This window comes from Oncorhynchus nerka, linkage group LG25, assembly GCF_034236695.1.
Source record: "Oncorhynchus nerka isolate Pitt River linkage group LG25, Oner_Uvic_2.0, whole genome shotgun sequence".
Lineage (NCBI taxonomy): Eukaryota > Metazoa > Chordata > Actinopteri > Salmoniformes > Salmonidae > Oncorhynchus > Oncorhynchus nerka.
Genome location: NC_088420.1, coordinates 34,972,902 through 34,995,600, shown reverse-complemented (window position 1 = coordinate 34,995,600; position 22,699 = coordinate 34,972,902). Strand labels below are relative to the sequence as shown.

At 41.8% G+C, this 22,699-nt stretch overlaps 1 protein-coding gene across 1 annotated transcript in view; it reads right to left on the bottom strand.

Moving 5' to 3' along the window:
• The window catches only part of LOC115109428 (FERM domain-containing protein 5-like), a 154,919-nt gene extending 132,220 nt beyond the window's left edge, over nucleotides 1-22,699 (bottom strand). The window contains exon 1 of the mRNA XM_029634314.2: nucleotides 22,349-22,699. Within this exon, the coding sequence (XP_029490174.1) occupies nucleotides 22,349-22,450 (102 nt within the window). The 5' untranslated portion in view covers nucleotides 22,451-22,699. The remainder of the gene's footprint in view (nucleotides 1-22,348) is intronic.

Here is a 22,699-nt window from a genome sequence, read left to right as displayed (position 1 = left end):
AAACAGGGCCTGTGTCCTACACAGTTCACACACCGGAAAACATCATCTGGAGGAGACACGTGGATCAACTGTTGCCAGGAACCAACCTCAGAGATGACAAACCAAGATCAGCTACTGGAGACCTACCATGACTACGAGCCATCACCTGAACATCCACTGCAGCAACCTACAAATGTGGAAAGTGCTCCAGACTCACCTGAACCAGCCAGAGTGCCTACTCAGTGTACTGTTGTACCCCAGTATGGGGTACACCATCACCACTCAGACTCAGAGATAATGTGACTGGACTCACCTGTACATCGTCATTACCCTGCAAGAGAAAGACGACCCCCTGACAGGTTGACTATTTAGTTCAGACTAACCTCCAACATTGGTGCAGAATACACCCCAGGGTTAAGTCAGGGAATTGAGGCAGTCAACCCTCTTTCCCTAGTTTAGAAAAGGTTATTCTGAAAAGTTTATTTATTTACATTAAGAGAACTTATGTTAAAAACAAAACAATTGGCAAAACAGTGAAAATTAACTTTTTCCTTATGAGTCGAAGGTAAAGGGGGAGGAGGAATATGTTGTGTATTGATATTCTAGTTTTGTCCCTTCAGGGCACCTGTAATCCCCTCCCTTGCTTACCTACGTTGAAATGCTTGGAATGTTCTTCCTGTGAAACGCATTAAACAATCCCCATGTTAATTTCTACTCCTGTCTCATGTCCTGTCCTTATATTAGTTGTATAAGTAATTAGAGGTCGACCGATTAATCGGAATGGTCGATTAAATAGGGCTGATTTCAAGTTTACATAACAATCGTGAATCGGTATTTTTGGACACCAATTTTTTTTCTTACACCTTTATTTAACGAGGCAAGTCAGTTAAGAACACATTCTTATTTTCAATGATGGCCTAGGAACGGTGGGTTACCTGCCTTGTTCAGGGGCAGAACGACAGATTTTTACCTTGTCAGCTCCGGGATTCAATCTTGCAACCTTACGGTTAACTAGTCCAACGCTCTAACCACCTGCCTCTCATTGCATTCCACAAGGAGCCTGCCTGTTACGCGAATGCAGTAAAAACCAAGGTAAGTTGCTAGCTAGCATTAAACTTATCTTGTAAAAAACAATCAATCATAATCACTTGTTAACTACACATGGTTGATGATATTACTAGTTTATCTAGCGTGTCCTGCGTTGCATATAATCGATGGAACGCAGGGAGATGACTTAACAAAAGCGCATTTGCGAAAAAAGCACAATCGTTGCACGACTGTACCTAACCATAAACACCAATGCCTTTTTTTAAATAAATACACAGAAGTATATATTTTTTAAACCTGCATATTTAGCTAAAAGAAATCCAGGTTAGCAGGCAATATTAACCAGGTGAAATTGTGTCACTCTGCGTGCAATGAATTCAAGAGGAGTCAGGGTATATGCAACATTTTGGGCCGCCTGGCTCATTGTGAACTAATTTGCCAGAAGTTTCCGTAATTATGACATAACATTGAAGGTTGTACAATGTAACAGGAATATTTACACTTAGGGATGCCATCCGTTAGATAAAATACGGAACGGTTCCGTATTTCACTGAAATAATAAACGTTTTGTTTTCGAAATGATAGTTTCTGGATTCGACCATATTAATGACCAAAGGCTCGTATTTCTGTGTGTTATTATGTTATAATTAAGTCTATCATTTGATATTTGATAGAGCAGTCTGACTGAGCGATGGTAGACAGCAGCAGGCTCGTAAGCATTCATTCAAACAGCACTTTTGTGCGTTTTTCCAGAAGCTCTTCGCAAGCACAGCGCTGTTTATGACTTCAAGCCTATCAACTCCCGAGATTAGGCTGGTGTAACTGATGTGAAATGGCTAGCTAATTAGCGGGGTGTGCACTAATAGCGTTTTAAACGTCACTCGCTCCGAGACTTGGAGTGGTTGTTCCCCTTGCTCTGCAAGGGCCACGGCTTTTATGGAGCGATGGGTAACGCTGCTTCGAGGGTGGCTGTTGTCGATGTGTTCCTGGTTCGAGGGGCGAGGAGAGGGACGGAAGCTATACTGTTACATTGGCAATACTAAAGTGCCTATAAGAACATCCAATAGTCAAAGGTACAGTGGGGCAAAAAAGTATTTAGTCAGCCACCAATTGTGCAAGTTCTCCCACTTAAAAAGATGAGAGGCCTACACTTCAACTATGACAGACAAAATGAGAAAAAAAATCCAGAAAATCACATTGTAGGATTTTTAATGAATTTATTTGCAAATTATGGTGGAAAATAAGTATTTGGTCACCTGCAAACAAGCAAGATTTCTGGCTCTCACAGACCTGTAATGTCTTCTTTAAGAGGCTCCTCTGTCCTACACTCGTTACCTGTATTAATGGCCCCTGTTTGAACTTGTTATCAGTACAAAAGACACCCGTCCACAACCTCAAACAGTCACACTCCAAACTCCACTATGGCCAAGACCAAAGAGCTGTCAAAGGACACCAGAAACAAAATTGTAGACCTGCACCAGGCTGGGAGGACTGAATCTGCAATAGGTAACAGGTTGGTTTGAAGAAATCAACTGTGGGAGCAATTATTAGGAAATGGAAGACATATAAGACCACTGATAATCTCCCTCGATCTGGGGCTCCACGCAAGATCTCACCCCGTGGGGTCAAAATGATCACAAGAATGTTGAGCAAAAATCCCAGAACCACACGGGGGGACCTAGTGAATGACCTGCAGAGAGCTGGGACCAAAGTAACAAAGCCTACCATCAGTAACACGCTACGCCGCCAGGGACTCAAATCCTGCAGTGCCAAACGTGTCCCCCTGTTTAAGCCAGTACATGTCCAGGCCCATCTGAAATTTGCTAGAGAGCATTTGGATGATCCAGAAGAAGATTGGGAGAATGTCATATGGTCAGATGAAACCAAAATATAACTTTTTGGTAAAAACTCAACTCGTCGTGTTTGGAGGACAAAGAATGCTGAGTTGCATCCAAATAACACCATACCTACTGTGAAGCAAAGCGACCAGGATGACTGATCCGTGTAAAGGAAATAATTAATGGGGCCATGTATCGTGAGATTTTGAGTGAAAACCTCCTTCCATCAGCAAGGGCATTGAAGATGAAACGTGGCTGGGTCTTTCAGCATGACAATGATCCCAAACACACCGCCCGGGCAACGAAGGTCCTGGAGTGGCCTAGCCAATCTCAACACCATAGAAAATCTTTGGGGGGAGTTGAAAGTCTGTGTTGCCCAGCAACAGACCCAAAACATCACTGCTCTAGAGGAGATCTGCATGGAGGAATGGGCCAAAATACCAGCAACAGTGTGTGAAAACCTTGTGAAGACTTACAGAAAAAGTTTGTCCTCTGTCATTTTCAACAAAGGGTATATAACAAAGTATTGAGATAAACTTTTGTTATTGACCAAATACTTATTTTCCACCATCATTTGCAAATAAATTCATAAAAAATCCTACAAATGTGATTTTCTGGATTTGTTTTCTTCTCATTTTGTCTGTCATAGTTGAAGTGTACCTATGATGAAAATTACAGGCCTCTCTAATCTTTTTAAGTGGGAGAACTTGCACAATTGGTGGCTGACTAAATACTTTTTTGCCCCACTGTATATGAAATACAAATGGTATAGAGAGAAATAGTCCTATAAATACTATATTAACTACAACCTCTTACCTATTACCTCTTACCTCATGTTAAAAGGAACCACCAACTTTCATATGTTCTCGTGTTCTGAGCAAGGAACTTAAACGTTAGGTTTTTTACATGGCACATTGCACTTTTACTTTCTTCTCCAACACCTTGTTTTTGCATTATTTAAACCAAATTTAACATGTTTCATTATTTATTTGAGGCTAAATAGATTTTTATTGATGTATTATATTAAGTTAAAATAAGTGTTCATAGCCTCCCGGGTGGCGCAGTGGTTAACCTCTTGAACCTCTGGGGGCAGTATTTAATTTTTGGATGAAAAACGTTCCCGTTTTAAACAAGATATTTTGTCACGAAAAGATGCTCGACTATGCATATAATTGACAGCTTTGGAAAGAAAACACTCTGACGTTTCCAAAACTGCAAAGATATTGTCTGTGAGTGCCACAGAACTAATGCTACAGGCGAAACCAAGATGAAATTTCATACAGGAAGTGAGCCAGATTTTGGAGGCGCTGTGTTCAAATGTCTCCTTATATGGCTGTGAATGCGCAAGGAATGAGCCTACACTTTCTGTCGTTTCCCCAAGGTGTTTGCAGCATTGTGATGTATTTGTAGGCATATCATTGGAAAATTGACCATAAGAGACTACATTTACCAGGTGTCCGCTCGGTGTCCTCCGTCGAAACTATTGCGTAATCTCCAGGTGCGTGCATTTTTCCATTTTGAACAGAGGAGAAACCAAACTGCAACGAGTGATTTATCATCGAATAGATATGTGAAAAACACCTTGAGGATTGATTCTAAACAACGTTTGCCATGTTTCTGTCGATATTATGGAGTTAATTTGGGAAAAAGTTTGCGTTGTAATGACTGAATTTTCGTTTTTTTTTCTTAGCCAAACGTGATGAACAAAACGGAGCGATTTCTCCTACACAAATAATATTTTTGGAAACACTGAACATTTGCTCTCTAACTGAGAGTCTCCTCATTGAAAACATCCAAAGTTCTTCAAAGGTAAATTATTTTATTTGAATGCTTTTCTTGTTTTTGTGAAAATGTTGCCTGCTGAATGCTAGGCTTAATGCTATGCTAGCTATCAATACTCTTACACAAATGCTTGTGTAGCTATGGTTGAAAAGCATTTTTTGAAAATCTGAGATGACAGTGTTGTTAACAAAAGGCTAAGCTTGTGAGCCAATATATTTATTTCATTTCATTTGCGATTTTCATGAATAGTTAACGTTGCGTTATGGTAATGAGCTTGAGGCTATAATTATGCTCCCGGATACGGGATTGCTCGTCGCAACAGGTTAAGGGCGCTGTACTGCAGCGCCAGCTGTGCCATCAGAGACTCTGGGTTCGCGCCCAGGCTCTGTCATAACCGGCTGCGACCGGGAGGTCTGTGGGGCGACGGACAATTGGCCTAGCGTCGTCCGGGTTAGGGAGGGCTTGTCCGCTAGGAATGTCCTTGTCTCATCGCGCACTGTCGACTCCTGTGGTGGGCCAGGCACAATGCGTGCTAACCAAGGATGCCAGGTGCATGGTGTTTCCTCTGACACATTGGTGAGGCTGGCTTCTGGGTTGGATGCGCGCTGTGTTAAGAAGCAGTGCGGCTTGGCTTGGTTGGGTTGTTTGTCAGAGGACGCATGACTTTCAACCTTTGTCTCTCCCGAGCCCATACGGGAGTTGTAGCGACGAGACAAGATAGTAGCTACTAACAATTGGATACCATGAAATTGGGGAGAAAAAGGGGTAAAAATTCAACAACAAAAAAAGTGTTCATTCAGTATTGTTGTAATTGTCATTATTACAAATAAATAAAAGCGGCCGATTAATCGGTATCGGCTTTTTTTTGGTCCTCCAATAATCGGTATCGGTATTGAAAAATCATAATCTCTATAAGTAATACAACAAAACTTGGGAATAAAATCCCAACCATACGTTGTGTATAGTTTAGTGGATAGTTTAGTGGATCTATGTTTGTGAAATGTTAAGGTTTCTATTGCTTTGTCTATGTTTGTATTGACTGTGTAGGAGTGTAGGAGAGGCCTTTAGAGAGGCCTCGGAGAGACCTGGGACTTGGAGATACCTTTAGCGAGGCCTGGGAGAAGCTTGGGAGAGGCCTTTAGCGAGGCCTGGGAGAAGCTTGGGAGAGGCCTTTAGCGAGGCCTGGGAGAAGCTTGGGAACAGACTGGAAAACACTGGTAATGTGTCTGCTGGGATGTACCAGAGTGCATTCAGTTTATAAGGTTGAATATGAACTAAAATGTGCTGACAAGGTATTGAATTAGAGATGATAATTTATCCTTACCTCTACCATGTCTAACAGCTCAGGCAGAATCGAGTTAAACTTGTTATGAAAATGATTCTGGATTATGCTTGCCAGGTCAAGCAGCAGTGCATTATTTAATATCTGCAAATTCAGCTGGAATATCAAGATACCACTCACAACAAGACAAAAGTGCACATTAACCAATCACATTGTTGATTGTATGGGCTGCCTTATAGACCCGCAATCGAGAAATTTTGGCTTAGCCATAGCCACTAGAAACAGTGACAGTGACAGCTTGAGCTTCTGAAGAGGCAAGAATTCCATTCATTGAGTTCCAACCCCATTCACACTTGCAGGCTCCATGATCACTGCAGCATCAAAGCACAAACACCACAAGAGAGAAATTATAGAAAAATTTAATTTTCACAATTAGTTGTTCTTTAGCTTATAAAAGTTGAGGTAGACACAAAAGTGTCTGATCAGTGGAGTTGGGAGTTGTTTTAATGTTTACCCTGAGAACACCATTGGGGGGGAGGACTAGGAAACTGGGTCAGGGGGTAGTGGATAGGATTGGGGGCAGTAGTGGTTTAAGTGGGATAAGTCACATCATCACCAGCATTCTCCAATAACATTCAGGGAATAAATAACCTTATCTTGTCCTCTGTTACACTGTGAGCGCTACATTTTGTCCATTGTTGGGGATTCTACATTACAATGGGATATCCTGAATGAAGTGCTCTCACATTTTGGCAGTGTTACTGGGGAGTCACCGTAGCAACAGCTGAGACCCTGGCTGACAGTGGCACCATGTTTAAATGCAAACCCCCTTTCCCCCTGCCTGCCGTATCACCAAGGAGACAGCCCCCAGGACAAGCTGTGCAGCACCCCCTTGGGAAAATGTTCCCAAACCTTTCATTCCTGCAAGGAGGGGAGGGTGTACTCCCAAAGCCTCTTTTTACAGTGCAGTTCCTGCATGGAATGATCTATCATCCAATATTGTCTCACCACATGCGCAGATGTAAGATCTAATGTCTACTGGATTCTTCAGTGCTAGTTACAGTAAAGACCCCACGTTTGCAAGATATTTCATTTGTGTTGATAAGATCTCAGCATGACATTGATTGAAAAGCTGAGCACAAGAGAAAAAAGATCTCAGAATAAAATCCTAATATTGAAGTGTAACCTCAGTTTCCCTTAATCAAATTATCTGTATGGCAGTTCGGAAAGGATCCAACCTCCTCACACTGTATATTTCATTTTTTTTCTTGACTTTCCAAGATGGCGTAGCAGTCGGGCGTCTGTTTTGTTTGTATTGTCCTGTCCCGTGTATATATCGTTTTCTTCGTACATATTTCGTACATATGTTTTATATTGTTAATCTCAATTTCCATCTAGGGATTTAACATACTCTCCTGCAACCCGCATCACCCAATGTGGTATGGATCTGCCATTTTATATACTTTAGAACAGAAACCCCCATCAGTAGCTAGCCAGCTAACTAGCTACTAGCTAGTAGTCAGTTAGCCACTACTAGCGGTCATCACCGTTAACTCGGACATCAGTCAGCCTCAGCCCGGCCAATTCCTGCCAGTCTGCACAGCGCGATATCAACACAGAGCATATCGGACTGCTTTTTCTCTACCACATCTCCGGATTCCTACCACAAGCTCTGAACCTTTACTCCGGATCATAGCAGCTAGCTAGCTGCTACCCGAGTGGCTACTCCTGGCTAACATCTCTGTCCCAAAGCAAGCACCAGTTAGCCTGGAGCTAGCCTTGAGCTAAGCCCATCTCCCGGCTATCCGAAGAGATCCATCAGACAATTCCTGGGTTTCAATACCAATTTTGCCGATTGGCTTGGACCCTTTGCTGCCAACACGGAGCGATCCATCACGACTGGTCTACCGACGTAATCACACAAGGGGGTTTCAACAGGCACTTCCGTTGCGACGTCCCCCTGAGGCCCATCTGCTAGCCTGCCATCCCCGGCCTGCGAGCTGTCTGAATTGCCGTGTCTCCAGCTCGCCTACCTACTCACTGGACTATATGATTACTCGGCTACACATATCTCTCCCTAATGTCAATATGCCTTGTCTATTGCTGTTTTTGTTAGTGATTTTTGTCTTATTTCACTGTAGAGCCTCCAGCCCTGCTCAATATGCCTTTTGTTCCAACCTCACACATGCGATGACCTCAGCTGGCTTAAATGGTGCTTCTAGAGACAAAACCACTCTCATTGTCACTCAATGCCTGGCTTTACCTCCACTGTACTCACATCCTACCATACCCTTGTCTGTACATTATGTCTTGAATATATTATTCCGCGTCCAGAAATCTGCTCCTTTTACTCTCTGTTCAGAATGCACTAGACGACCAGTTCCTATAGCATTTAGCCGTACTCTTATTCTTCTGCTCCGTTCCTCTGGTGATGTAGAGGTTAACAAAGGTCCAGCAGCCCCCAGCATCACTCCCATTCCCCAGGCGCTCTCATTCGTTGACTTCTGTAACTGTAAAAGCCTTGGTTTTATGCATGTTAACATGAGAAGCATCCTTCCTAAGTTTGTTTTATACACTGCATTAGCACACTCCGCCAACCCGGATGTCCTAGCCATGTCTAAATCCTGGCTTAGGAAGGCAACATAAAATCCTGAAATTTCCATCCCTAACTATAACATTTTCCGACAAGATAGAACTGCCATTGGAGCGGAGTAGCAATCTACTGCAGAGATAGCCTGCAGAGTTGAGCTGAGCTGACAAGGTAAAAACTTGTCAAATCTACAATAATCAAACATTTCACTAAGCAATTTTCTACGGCTGGCCATGCTTTCCATCTGGCTACCCCTACCCTGGCCAACATCTCAGGACCCCCTGTGGCAACTTGCCCAAGCCCCCCGCTTCTCCTTTACCCAAATTCCGACAGCTGATGTTCTGAAAGAGCTGCAAAATCTGGATCCCTATAAACCAGCTGGGCTAGACAATCTTGACCCTCTCTTTCTAAAATTATCCCCCGAAATTGTTGCAACCCCTTTTACTAGCCTATTCAACCTCTCTTTCGTATCGTCTGAGATCCCCAAAGATTGGAAAGCTGCCGTGGTCATCCCCCTCTTCTTAGGGGGAGAAACTCTGGACCCAAACTGTTATAGACCTATATCCATCATGCCCTGCCTTTCTAAAACCCTTGAAAGCCAAATTAACAAACAGATCACCGACTATTTCGAATCCAACCGTACCTTCTCTGCTATGCAATCTGGTTTCCAAGCTGGTCATGGGTGCACCTCAGCCACACTCAAGGTCCTAAATGATATCATAACCGCCATCGATAAAAGACAGTACTGTGCAGCCGTCTTCATCAACCTGACCAAGGCTTTCGACTCTGTCAATCACCACATTCTTATCGGCAGACTCAATAGCCTTGGCTTCTCAAATGACTGCCTCGCCTGGTTCACCAACTACTTCTCAGATAGAGTTCAATGTGTCAAATCGGAGGGCCTGTTGTCTGGACCTCTGGCAGTCTCTATGGGGGTGCAACAGGGTTCAATTCTCGGGCCAACTCGCTTCCTGTATATATATCGATATCAATGATGTCGCTCTTGCTGCTGGTGATTCTCTGATCCACCTCTATGCAGATGACACCATTCTGTAAACATCTGGCCCTTCTTTGGACACAGTGCTAACAAACCTCCAAACGAGCTTCAACGCAATACAACACTCCTTCCGTGGCCTCCAACTGCTTTTAAATGCTTGTAAAACTAAGTGCATGCTCTTCACCCGATTGCTGCCCGCACCCTCCCGTCCGACAAGCATCACTACTCTGGACGGTTCTGACCAAGAATATGTGGACAACTACAAATACCTAGGTGTCTGGTTAGACTGTAAACTCTCCTTCCAGACTCACATTAAGCATCTCCAATCCAAAATTAAATCTAGAATTGGCTTCCTATTTCACAACAAAGCCTCCTTCACTCATGCTGCCAAACATACCCTCGTAAAACTGACCATCCTTGACTTCGGCAATGTAATTTACAAAATTGCCTCCAACACTCTACTCAGCAAACTGGATGTAGTCTATGACAGTGCCATCCATTTTGTCACCAAAGCCCCATATACTACCCACCACTGCAACTTGTATGCTCTCGTTGGCTGGCCCTCACTACATATTCGTCGCCAAACCCACTGGCTCCAGGTAATCTATAAGTCTTTGCTAGGTAAAGCCCCACCTTATCTCAGCTCACTGGTCACCATAGCAACACCCACCCATAGCATGCACTCCAACGGGTATATTTCACTGGTCATCCCCAAAGCCAACACTTCCTTTGGCCGCCTTTCCTTCCAGTTGTCTGCTGCCAATGACTGGAACGAATTGCAAAAATCACTAAAGCTGGAGTCTTATATCTCCCTCTCTAACTTTAAGCATCAGCTGTCAGAGCAGCTTACCGATCTCTGTACCTGTACACAGCCAATCTGTAAATAGCACACCCAACTACCTCATCCCCACATTATTACTTAACCTCTTGCTCTTTTGCACTCCAGTATCTCTACTTGCTCATCATCTGCACATCTATCACTCCAGTAATAGGTTTCTATTGGTCTCTTCCTAGGTTTTGGCCTTTCTAGGGAGTTTTTCCTAGCCACCGTGCTTCTACACCAGCATTGCTTGCTGTTTGGGGTTTTAGGCTGGGTTTCTGTACAGCACTTTGAGATATCAGCTGATGTACGAAGGGCTATATAAATACATTTGATTTGATATTAATGCTTAATTGTAATTATTTTCGCCTCTATGGCCTATGTATTGCCTACCTCCCTACTCTTCTACATTTGCACACACTGTACAAAGATTTTTAAAAATATATATATATTGTGTCATTGACTATATGTTTGTTTATGTGTAACTCTGTGTTGTTGTTTTTGTCGCACTGCTTTTCTTTATCTTGGCAAGGTCGCAGTTGTACCTGGTTAAATAAATGTGAGATTAAAATTAATGAATTAATATGGGAAGGTATGCAGCAGTATTGACAACCATCTGATCATTCATCAAATTACAAATGAAATGTAAGAATAAAACACAAATGAACAATAAACAACACATTGGGATTCCTGGAAATGACATGTTTCTTCCTCTAATTAGAGAAAAGAAAATGACTCAAGCACTGAATTTATCACACATGCTTTCTTGACTAAACTGTGTCTAAATTCTCTGTGAACGCTATCATCAAAATGTAGGTATTCTGATATGACTTTAAAGTGTATTCTACTTTTATTCTAAATAAAGTCTGAGCTGTGGGAAATAAAGCTTCTTAAAAAGCCAAATAATGCTGGCCAGATATTATCATGAGTACCCCCCACACGCATGCACACACACATTTAATAAATACATTTGCCTGCACACACTCCCTGGACTGTGTTGAATGTACTTGTCCTGTACATATTTCAACACAATCTATTGCACATCTTGGCATTTACACCATTTACAGGAAAGAAGCTGCACCTTCTCAGGATAAAACACACCATCACTATATTTTGAACAATAATTGCTCCTTCCCGCCTTAACTTTGTGGTTCTTTATGGGCTTAGCTGGTAAAAAGTCTGTAGATGCAGCGATGCAACAAGCACTCAAGGCTTTCCTGTCACCATGTAGCTTTACCCAGGGGCTTGACAAAACGTTTAAAAGTATAGCAAACACATAATAAACAACATGAGCAAAGAAGTCCCATTCAGAATCTTAAATAATATACTGGACAGGACCAGAAAAATTTTAAGTCTTGCTTAAGACCTGAAGACACTGCTTTGATTGCAGCTGAATAAAGTGCCTTACTTCTGTGCCCTTCTAAATTCTACCTCAACACTATTTATTTTATTTTATCTTTATTTAACTAGGCAAGTCAGTTAAGAACAAATTCTTATTTTCAATGAAGGCCAAGGAACAGTGGGTTAACTGCCTTGTTCAGGGGCAGAACGACACATTTTTACCTTGTCAGCTCAGGGATTCAATCTTGCAACCTGCGCCTAGTCCAACGCTCTAACCACTAGGAGACCTGCCGTCCCGCTAAGACTAGCTCCATCTGGACAACTATTCTGCAAACAACTTTTGAGAGACACTACTCAACTTGGAGCCTACTTTCATCTCCCCTCTTTCATACAGGGCAAGTAACCCCCACTCCCAGTTAGTCAGCTCAAAGTGTAAAATGAAACACAGCACCCTTTCAACTGTAAATTCAACAAACGAGGTTGTTGAACAAACAGCACACTCCCTGAATAGAGAAGCACTCTGGAAAAACACTCTTAACGAAAGGAAAAGGGGATACCTAGTCAGTTGTACAACTGAATGCATTCAACTGAAATGCATTTACCCCAACCCCTCTGAGTGTGTGTATGTGTGCATTTATGTAATTACTGTGACTTTCCGTGTATACACTTTAAACATTCAGCTCTCTACCTTACCATTTTGAATTCTCTCTTGTGCAAAATCACTGCAGCCTGTGATGGTCCAGGCCTAAACCACACAAAAACACTAGACACCATTGAACACAAAGCTTTTACTATCTCATCCTGGAATATACAACGTTTCAGGTTCAATTCAATTTAGACCTTTGGCCTAAAGAGTAGGAAGCCAGACTTCATCAAAGAAATTGGAAATACAGACATTGTCATCCTACAAGAAATGTGGTATAAAGGAGACGGACCCACTGGTAGTCCCATCCACCAAACTACCAGCTGTGAAACAGGGAAGAGACTCATTTGGTATAGAGCTAATTTGGAATAGAGCAGACCTAACCCACTCTATTAAATTAGTCAAAACAGGAACATTTTACATCTGGCTAGAAATTAGTAAGGAACTGATCTGAACAGAGAAAGATGTCCTCATGTGTGCTACCTATACCTACAGCTTCTCCCTCTTAGAGGGGGAGATCAACCATTTCCAGGCCCAGGGACATGTACTAGTCTGTGGTGAGCCTCTTGGGGCTAGGGGGCAGAATTTTCACTTTTGGATAAATAGCGTGCTTCCTGATACTCATGCCAAGAATATAAGATATGCATATTATTCATAGATTTGGATAGAAAACACTCTGAAGTTTCTAAAACGGTTTGAATCATGTCTGTGAGTATAACAGAACTTATGTAGCAGGCAAAACCCAGAGGACTAACTGTTCAGAATTTTTCTTTTTTTTTGCCTCTCTCTGTTCCCTGAGTTGTCATTGCCAAGGGATATTTCTTAGGAACCTGTTTTCAGTTCCTACCGCTTCCACTGGATGTCATCAGTCTTTGGAATTTGGCTGAGGTTATTCCTTTGTGCAATGAAGAAGTAGGCCAAGTAGGATTTTTAAAAATCTGACATGTTGGCTGGATTCACAACAAGTGTAGCTTTAATTGAGTATCTTACATGTGTGATTTAATGAAAGTTTGAATTTTATAGTATTTTATTTGAATCTGGTGCTCTGCATTTTCCATGGCAATTGGCCAGTTGGAACATTTGCGTCCCGCCTATCCCAAAGATGCCAGAACTGGACAAGAACCTGACACCCTCAGCACACAGGTGGACAAACACCTACCTGGAGGTGACAGCATTCCCTCCCCCATATGCCCCCGTAGACACAACTACTATGACTTAACCAACAAAAACGGGTCACAACTCCTGCAGCTCTGTCAGACGCTGGGTATGTACATAGTCAATGGTAGTCTTCGAGGGGACTCCTACGGTAGGTACACCTATAGCTCATCTCTTGGCAGTAGTACTGTAGACTGTAGACTACTTTATCACTGACCTCAACCCAGAGTCTCTTAGAGTGTTCACAGTCAGTCCACTGACACCCCTATCAGATCACAGCAAAACCCCACTCTACTTGAACAGACCTATGCTCAATCACGAGGCATTAAAGCCAAAGGAACTTAATAATATAATGATATGCTATAGACGGAAGGAAAGTAATGTGAAAATCTACCAAAAAACAATTTGGCAACAACAAATGTAATCATTAATAGACTAAATGTTTCACTGTAATTGTGAAGGTGTAAACATGGCAGTAGAAAACCTAATCAGTATACATGACCTCTCAGCTTCCCATTCAAATCTAAAAATTTAAAACAGACAACCTAAGAAAATGAACAACAACGACAAATAGTTTGATGAAGAATGCAAAAACGTAATTAAGAAATTGAGAAACCTATCCAACCAAAAACATAGAGACCCAGAAATCCTGAGTCTACACCTTCACTATGGTGAATCACTAAAACAATACAGAAATACACTACGGAAAAAGAAGGAACAGCACGTCAGAAATCAGCTCAATGTAATTGAATAATCCATAGAATCTAACCACTTCTGGTGTCACGGATCCCCCTGATACTGCTGCTCATTTCGTTCACCAGCTCCGGAGGTCTACATCACCGGCCTTCTAGGCATCACAGAACTGGATTCATTGCAGAAGGAATCCCTTGTATCTCACTGGCGCGCACCTCAAAACGCAGGATGGTTGCCAGCACGCTGTCCATGGCGCTGCCGAGTCTGGAAAGACAGTCATCGTGATGCTGGACTGTCCCTACGATGGTTGATAGCTCGGTCTTTCCTGCTGTCTCCATTTATGAGGTCGGTTATTCTGTCATGATGTCTAATGATTGGAGACAGGTGGCAGGAATACGTAATAGGGGGTTTTATTGACTCCAACCAAACAAAAGAGCGAGGTGTAAACCTCTAAATAATACACAGGATGAGACCCGTAAAACAAGTTCACAATAACACGTAGCATGGAAGCCGATACAACAGCACAGGTACTCATAGGACCAACAGACATGGTAACAATAACCGACAAGGACACTGGGGAACAGAGGGCACATATATAACACACTAATCAGGGGGAATGGGAACCAGGTGTCCGGGGTTGGTGGTAATGACAGTCTGAGGTTGGTGGTAATGAATCTAGTTCATTGACGCCTAGAAGGCCGGTGATGTAGACCTCCGGAGCTGGTGCACGGAATGAGCAGCAGAACTGGGGGGATCCGTGACATCTGGGAAAATTGGAAAACTCTAAACAAACAACAACATGAAGAGTTATCTATCCAAAACAGAGATGTATGGATAAACCACTTCTCCAATCTTTTTGGCTCTATAACAAAGAACAAAGAACAAAGAACAAAAACATATACATGTTCAAATACATCCTCTCCATTCGCATAAAGAAAAGATGGCGATATACGGGGCGCAGATCCGGGTGCCTTGTGAGAATTCACCGGCAAGTGGATAACACGCCTCGACCATCCGTTTTATTGGCCAACGTGCAGCCCAGTAATGGAAACAGTCCAGTACATCTCTATACTAGGCGGTGTCAGAAGAAGCCCCAAATAATTGTCAAAGACTCCAGTCACCCAAATCATAGACTGTTCTCTCTGCTACCGCACGGCAAGCGGTACCAGAGCGTTGTCTAGGTCCAAAAGGCTCCTTAACAGCATCTACCCCCAAGCCATCAGACTGCTGAACAATTAATCAAATGGCCACTCAGACTATTTGCATTGATTCCCCCCCCCCCCCCCCCCCCCCACACAGCTACTCAATGTTTATTATCTATGCATAGTCACTTTACCCCTACCTACATGTACAAATTACCTTAATCATGGAAAGAGCGGGTGTTCCTAATGTTTTGTACACACACTCAGTGTATATCTCCACCAGAGACACCTCCGTGCACCAAAAATGTAAATATTTTCTACAAAATAACAGAAACCAGGACTGTAGCTTTTACATGTCATTACATCATAGAGGTATCCCTAAATCTGTGTACTTTTTACTTCTAGAAGATTTGTTCAATGTCTCAATGTGTTAAAAAAGTAGTAGGAGACCTCTAGGGATTTCCTCAGTCCAGGAGACAGCTCTCCCCAATAGCTTTGGAGGAATGATGATCCACAGATGAACACACACACACACACATACTGTAATGGATTCTGATCGACCATCTCCCCTGCCTTTATTTCAGGCTGAAGATAAAACGGAGGAAACATCAAAGCAAGACTAGCAGCATGGAAACAATAGAAAAAGAACCAGCCCCTTACTCCTGTCTTCCCTTCAAGGAAATCCATTCAACCTTACTTTGTTCAAAACATGACATTTGTATTATTAGGTCTACACTACAGTGAACTATACTGTATAAAGCTCATAACAGTTGCAGTAAACAAATTTATATTGAATAACAATCAAATTACATTTGAGGAATAGGCTATAATGTAAGGCAGGGTGTCAATTGGGTAGCACAACACCAACAATTTAAAATAGGCTACTAAAATCATTCCGATCCCGATTAAAAGGGAAATGCATTTTAGCAGTATGAATGGCTGTTAGGGCCATGCAGACACCTGGGAGCGGGAGGGAAGGCTGTTTGTATGGCTGGCTTTATGGAGAGCTCATCAACTTTTTCTCAAAACAGTGCAGAGGTAAAGATGGCTGGCTGTAGTAGATGGCTTTGGTAACTGCTGTTTGACTTGATGTGAAACTAAACTAGAGTTTTAATCTTAGTACTGAGCTAGTACGTACCAACTAATTATTGTATGATGTGTTTGTAGAATGTTAAGTCCCCTATTGACTGAGGGTCATTTCCATATAACAGGACCCATGAGGACCAACATGAAGTTCCTAGGAGCATGTCAAATCTGGTGTCAAATGAAAACTAAGTGTATATATTTTTGAGAAATTAAGGCATATATACATTTTTCAACCGTGTTCTATCCTAAATATTAGGAATAAGCAAGGCTTTGATTTCTGATGAAACAGATGGAAAAGGGGTTGCAGAAAACGTATTAAAAGGTATTAGAAATACATCAAAACACAATCATTTAGAAGTAAAGACCCCCGCCAACTAATATCAACACTTACAGTATATTTAGTTTTGGAGAAATTATTTGCCTTGTGTAAGTTTAAGAAATATTGCCCTGTGCCTTGAAATTCTATTTCCAAAAACCCACATATCTTTAAGATATTTTCTCATTTCTCTCCCTCAAGAGGAGGGAGCGTTGAGGAAGCTACTCTGAAAATACAGAAGAGTTTACCAATTTACCAATCTACCAATTACTTCACACTAGAAGAAGTTAAGCTATACTAAAGGTACCCTTGAGAAACATATAGTTACTTAACTAAAGTTACTTTGAAAAAGTAGTTTACTACTTCGTAAAAAAAGATCATATATAAATCTGAAATGTCATAGACTACAAATTGCAAGAACAGATCACGTCGTTAACAGAATGTGTCATTTAGCATATAAAACACAACAACTGTTTCAAGTAAGAATTAGGCAGGTCTAATGCTGAAAAAGAAAGGAAATTATTGTCTACTTCACCCATATTTAATTTTTGCAACAAAAAAACCCATTTAGTTCAACTACCACTAAGATGCTGTAATGTTGGTAAATTACTAGTTGAACTACAAGTAGTTCACTACTGCTCAACACTGGGAGGGAGGAAATTAAAGAAAACACAGAATTAACAAGTTAAGGTAGACCTACCAATTAGTTACAGTGTTTTTACTGATATCTATTTGGTTATGAACTACTAAGTGACTAAACCTCGAAATTCTGTTCCCAAATTGGTAACGTAGCTTCCGGAAAATCAGTGACGGAATTACTGCAATTTGATTGGCTACAATGGAAAATCATAGTAGTCACAAACCACAGTTGGTTCACCTGCTACAGTTCTCCCTGACACTGGCATACTGTTACATTCAACTCATAACTGTTTTCTTTCTCTTTCTGTTGTATGGTGGTCAAAGCAAGTGTGAAAACAGTCTGGACAACCCTTCCCTCTCTCTCTTCCTCTATCCCCAGTTAATGTCACCTCTCCCTGCTATTACTGACACCTACTCATAAGCCCCCTCTCTTTTCATTTACAGTAACCAGCATCCTTACCCATTGAGTACAGACTGACGCCGGACGTCCATGGATGTTGAAAAGTAGTCCTCAGATGTCGTTTTTGGTTTTTGGTATGGTCCCGGCCTTGATCTGGCCCAAACATAGAGGTCCATGATTGGTTCAGATTTGGTCCGGAAATCTGAACCAATCATAGACGTCTATGGTTGTCACAAGTGTGGAGAGCTCAGTACAGTACAGTAAAGTAGAGTACAGTAAAGTAAAAGTGTTAAGCAGAGTAAAGTTCAGTACAATATTGTACTGTACAATAGAGTAGAATAGAGTACAGTTCAGTAGAGCACACTAGAATTGAGTACACTATAATGTATTGTACTTTACTGTACTCTACCGTACTGAACTATACTCTACTGAACTATACTCGACTGTTCTGTGTTGTGCTGTGCTGTGCTGTACTGTAAAGTATTCCACTGTACTCTACTATGATGTACTTTGATGTTAAAACTTGTGAAACATAGACATCTATGATTGGTTCAGATTTGGTCCAGGATGGACCAACCAAATTTGGTTTTGTTTGGGTGTGGAGCTCATTAAAATAATAGCCAGTGTATAGAATAATACTGAGATATGCAAAGGAGGAAATTGCATATTTATACCATTGTGTACCTATTTAGGACACATCACCATGAAGTGAATGACACTCATATCCATAAATATGCATTTCTGTGTAGTACAGATCAGGGAGTCATGATGAAATTCCACAAACGCAATTCTGTTACTGGGTGTGAATCCACTTCACTTAATGTAGTTCAAAAACCAAAATAAATGTTTTCAAAGTCAAGGTCTCATGTCATAGCTAGTCTCGTGTTGCCATACCTTTAAAAGCCTGGTTCTTGACGAGTCTATGTCATATACAGTTGAAGTCGGAAGTTTACATACACCTTAACCAAATACATTTAAACTCAGTTTACCATTACATTTACATTTAAGTCATTTAGCAGACGCTCTTACAAATTGGTGCATTCACCTTATGACATCCAGTGGAACAGCCACTTTACAATAGTGCATCTAAGTCTTTTAAGGGGGGCGAGAAGGATTACTTTATCCTATCCTAGGTATTCCTTAAAGAGGTGGGGTTTCAGGTGTCTCCGGAAGGTGGTGATTGACTCCGCTGTCCTGGCGTCGTGAGGGAGTTTGTTCCACCATTGGGGGGCCAGAGCAGCGAACAGTTTTGACTGGGCTGAGCGGGAACTGTACTTCCTCAGTGGTAGGGAGGCGAGCAGGCCAGAGGTGGATGAACGCAGTGCCCTTGTTTGGGTGTAGGGCCTGATCAGAGCCTGGAGGTACTGAGGTGCCGTTCCCCTCACAGCTCCGTAGGCAAGCACCATGGTCTTGTAGCGGATGCGAGCTTCAACTGGAAGCCAGTGGAGAGAGCGGAGGAGCGGGGTGACGTGAGAGAACTTGGGAAGGTTGAACACCAGACGGGCTGCGGCGTTCTGGATGAGTTGTAGGGGTTTAATGGCACAGGCAGGGAGCCCAGCCAACAGCGAGTTGCAGTAATCCAGACGGGAGATGACAAGTGCCTGGATTAGGACCTGCGCCGCTTCCTGTGTGAGGCAGGGTCGTACTCTGCGGATGTTGTAGAGCATGAACCTACAGGAACGGGCCACCGCCTTGATGTTACCACAATTCCTGACATTTAATCCTAGTAAAATGTCCCTGTCTTAGGTCAGTTGGGATCACCATTTTATTTTAAGAATGTGAAATGTCAGAATAATAGTAGAAAGAATCATTTATTTCAGCTTTTATTTCTTTCATCACATTTCCAGTGGGTCAGACGATTACACACACTCAATTAGTATTTAGTAGCATTGTCTTGCATTTAACTTGGGTCAAACGTTCCGGGTAGTCTTCCACAAGCTTCCCACAATAAATTGGGTTAATTTTGGCACATTCCTCCTGACAAAGCTGGTGTAACTGAGTCAGGTTTGTAGGACTCCTTGCTCGCACGCACTTTTTCAGTTCTGCCTACAAATTTTCTATAGGATTGAGGTCAGAGCTTTGTGATGGCCACTCCAATACCTTGACTTTATTGTCCTTTAGCCATTTTGCCACAACTTTGGAAGTATGCTTGGGGTCATTGTCCATTTGGAAGACCCATTTGCAACCAAGCTTTAACTTCCTGACTGATGTTTTGAGATGTTGCTTCAATATCAGTTCTGCCTACAAATTTTCTATAGGATTGAGGTCAGAGCTTTGTGATGGCCACTCCAATACCTTGACTTTATTGTCCTTTAGCCATTTTGCCACAACTTTGGAAGTATGCTTGGGGTCATTGTCCATTTGGAAGACCCATTTGCAACCAAGCTTTAACTTCCTGACTGATGTCTTGAGATGTTGCTTCAATATATCCACATAATTTTCCTGCCTCATGATGCCATCTAGTTTGTGAAGTGCACCAGTCCCTCCTGCAGCAAAGCACCCACACAACATGATGCTTCCACCCCTGTCCTTCACAGTTGGGATGGTGTTCTTCGGCTTGCAAGCCTCCCCCTTTTTCCTCCAAACATAACGATGGTCATTATGGCCAAACAGTTCTATTTTTGTTTCATCAGACCAGAGGACATTTCTCCAAAAAGTACGATCTTTGTCCCCATGTCGAGTTGCAAACCGTAGTCTGGCTTTTTTATTGCGGCTTTGGAGCAGTGGCTTATTCCTTGCTGAGCGGCCTTTCAGGTTATGTCGATACAGGACTCATTTGATTGTTTCCTCCAGCATCTTGACAAGGTCCTTTGCTGTTGTTCTGGGATTGATTTGCACTTTTTCGCACCAAAGTACTGTCACGCCCTGTCCATAGAGAGGCTTTTTAATCTCTATTTTGGTTAGGCCAGGGTGTGACTAAGGTGGGCGTTCTATGTTCCTTTTTCTATGTTTTTGTATTTCTTTGTTTTTGGCCAGGTATGGTTCTCAATCAGGGACAGCTATCTGTCGTTGTCTCAGATTGAGAACCATACTTAGGTAGCTCTTGCCCACATGGGTTTTGTGGGTAGTTGCTTTCTGTTTAGTGTGTTTTGCGGTTGTTCTCGTTGTTGTTTTGTATTTAGTGTTCAGTTCTATTTAATAAATATGAACACGTACCACGCTGCACCTTGGTCCTCACCTTCTTCCACCAACGGCCGTTACAAGTACGTTCATCTCTAGGAAACCGAACGCGTCTCCTTCCTGAGCGGTATGACGGCTGCTTGGTCTTTTTCTCCTGAGGTCTTGGCTGATTTCTTTTGATTTTCCCATGATGTCTAGTAAAGAGGCACTGAGTTTGAAGGTAGGCCTTGAAATACATCCACAGGTACACCTCCATTTGACTCAAATTATGTCAATTAGCCTATCAGAAGCTTCTAAAGCCATGACATCATTTTCTGGAATTTTCCAAGCTGTTTAAAGGCACAGTCAACTAAGTGTATGTAAACTTTTGACCCACTGGAAATGTGATACAGTGAATTATGTGAAATAATCTGTCTGTAAACAATTGTTGGAAAAATTACTTGTGTCATACACAAAGTAAATGTCCTAACCGACTTGCCAAAACTATAGTTTGTTGACAAGAAATTTGTGGAGTGGTTGAAAAACGAGTTTTAATGACTCCAATCTAAGTGTATGTAAACTTCCGAATTCAACTGTTTGACACCCCATTCTTTCTGCAGACATCTTTGAATCTTAATTCTGAGAAGATATTTTTGGGAAAACATGGTCACATAAAAAACGGAGGGAGTTTTAACAAAATAATTATGTTACCAGAATTGGCCTGTTCACAGTTCTCCCAGTGAATGTTTTTATTTTTATTTTTTAAATGTTCACCACAAATTGTTAAAAGTAGTCGTTGTGCATAGAGTTTTATGGTTTGTTATCCTTTCAAATCAATGGCTTTTGTTTGGCATATCGTGGAATTGCCCTGAGGTAAATGATTCCCACAATAACATAGACCTCTATTGTAAGTATTGATTTTGTTGACAAATTCATATATAACTTGATAGTGATGGGATTATCACCTCTGCATTCATTTGAATTGTTACAGCTAGATTGTAACTCTGTTAAATCTAGATTGTAACACAGTTACAGCTTCATTGTAACTCTCACTGTCAGATTAATTACTCAATAAAAACGATGAGTATAGACATTGGAAATACAATGCTGCTCAAATCCTATAAAATCAAGTGTTCGAGAGGTTGTTGATCACTTTTCAAACTTACAGCGCTCATGGTGAATAATAACAATACCAGTAGGCTATTTGTCTGTGATAAACCATTTCATTTTTTGCCATGTTTTGATCAGTCACGAAAACATCGATAAGGTCCTGAGAGCATCCAGTCTATTCGTCGGACGACGAAACTATCGATATTTGCATCAAGTCAAATGGCATATGGTAATAAAATGTGTCAGAAAACAAATTATTCACACAATAGATTCAGACGGTGACTATTGGTGACTTGTGCGCTTTTCTTCACATGAGACAATTTCACCACTTGATATTCTCTGTTGATGGCATATAAACAATTATTGTCTGACTATAGTAAGTGACTGACCTGAATTGTGCAGGTATATTCCGTATCATCCAGGAGTCTGACGGTGCAGTCGTATTCTCTATCCAGATTCCGGATACTGCCACTCATTATTCGGCTCAACATATTTTCACAGAATTGCTGGTCTGCGTCTAGGACCAGAGCAATAATCTGAACACAGCATAGAAGTAGGCTAATGTCACATTGAATGACTACATTTTCCGATCAACCAGACGAGCAGCAGCTGAATATCGTAATGCCAAGACACAAAAGCATTGTCTATCCCATGAAGTGAACACAACACAGGCACGAGCCACAGTGCGGAATCATTGAAAGGATGCCCGCATCCAGATCCAGGAGCAATTCACCCTTGTG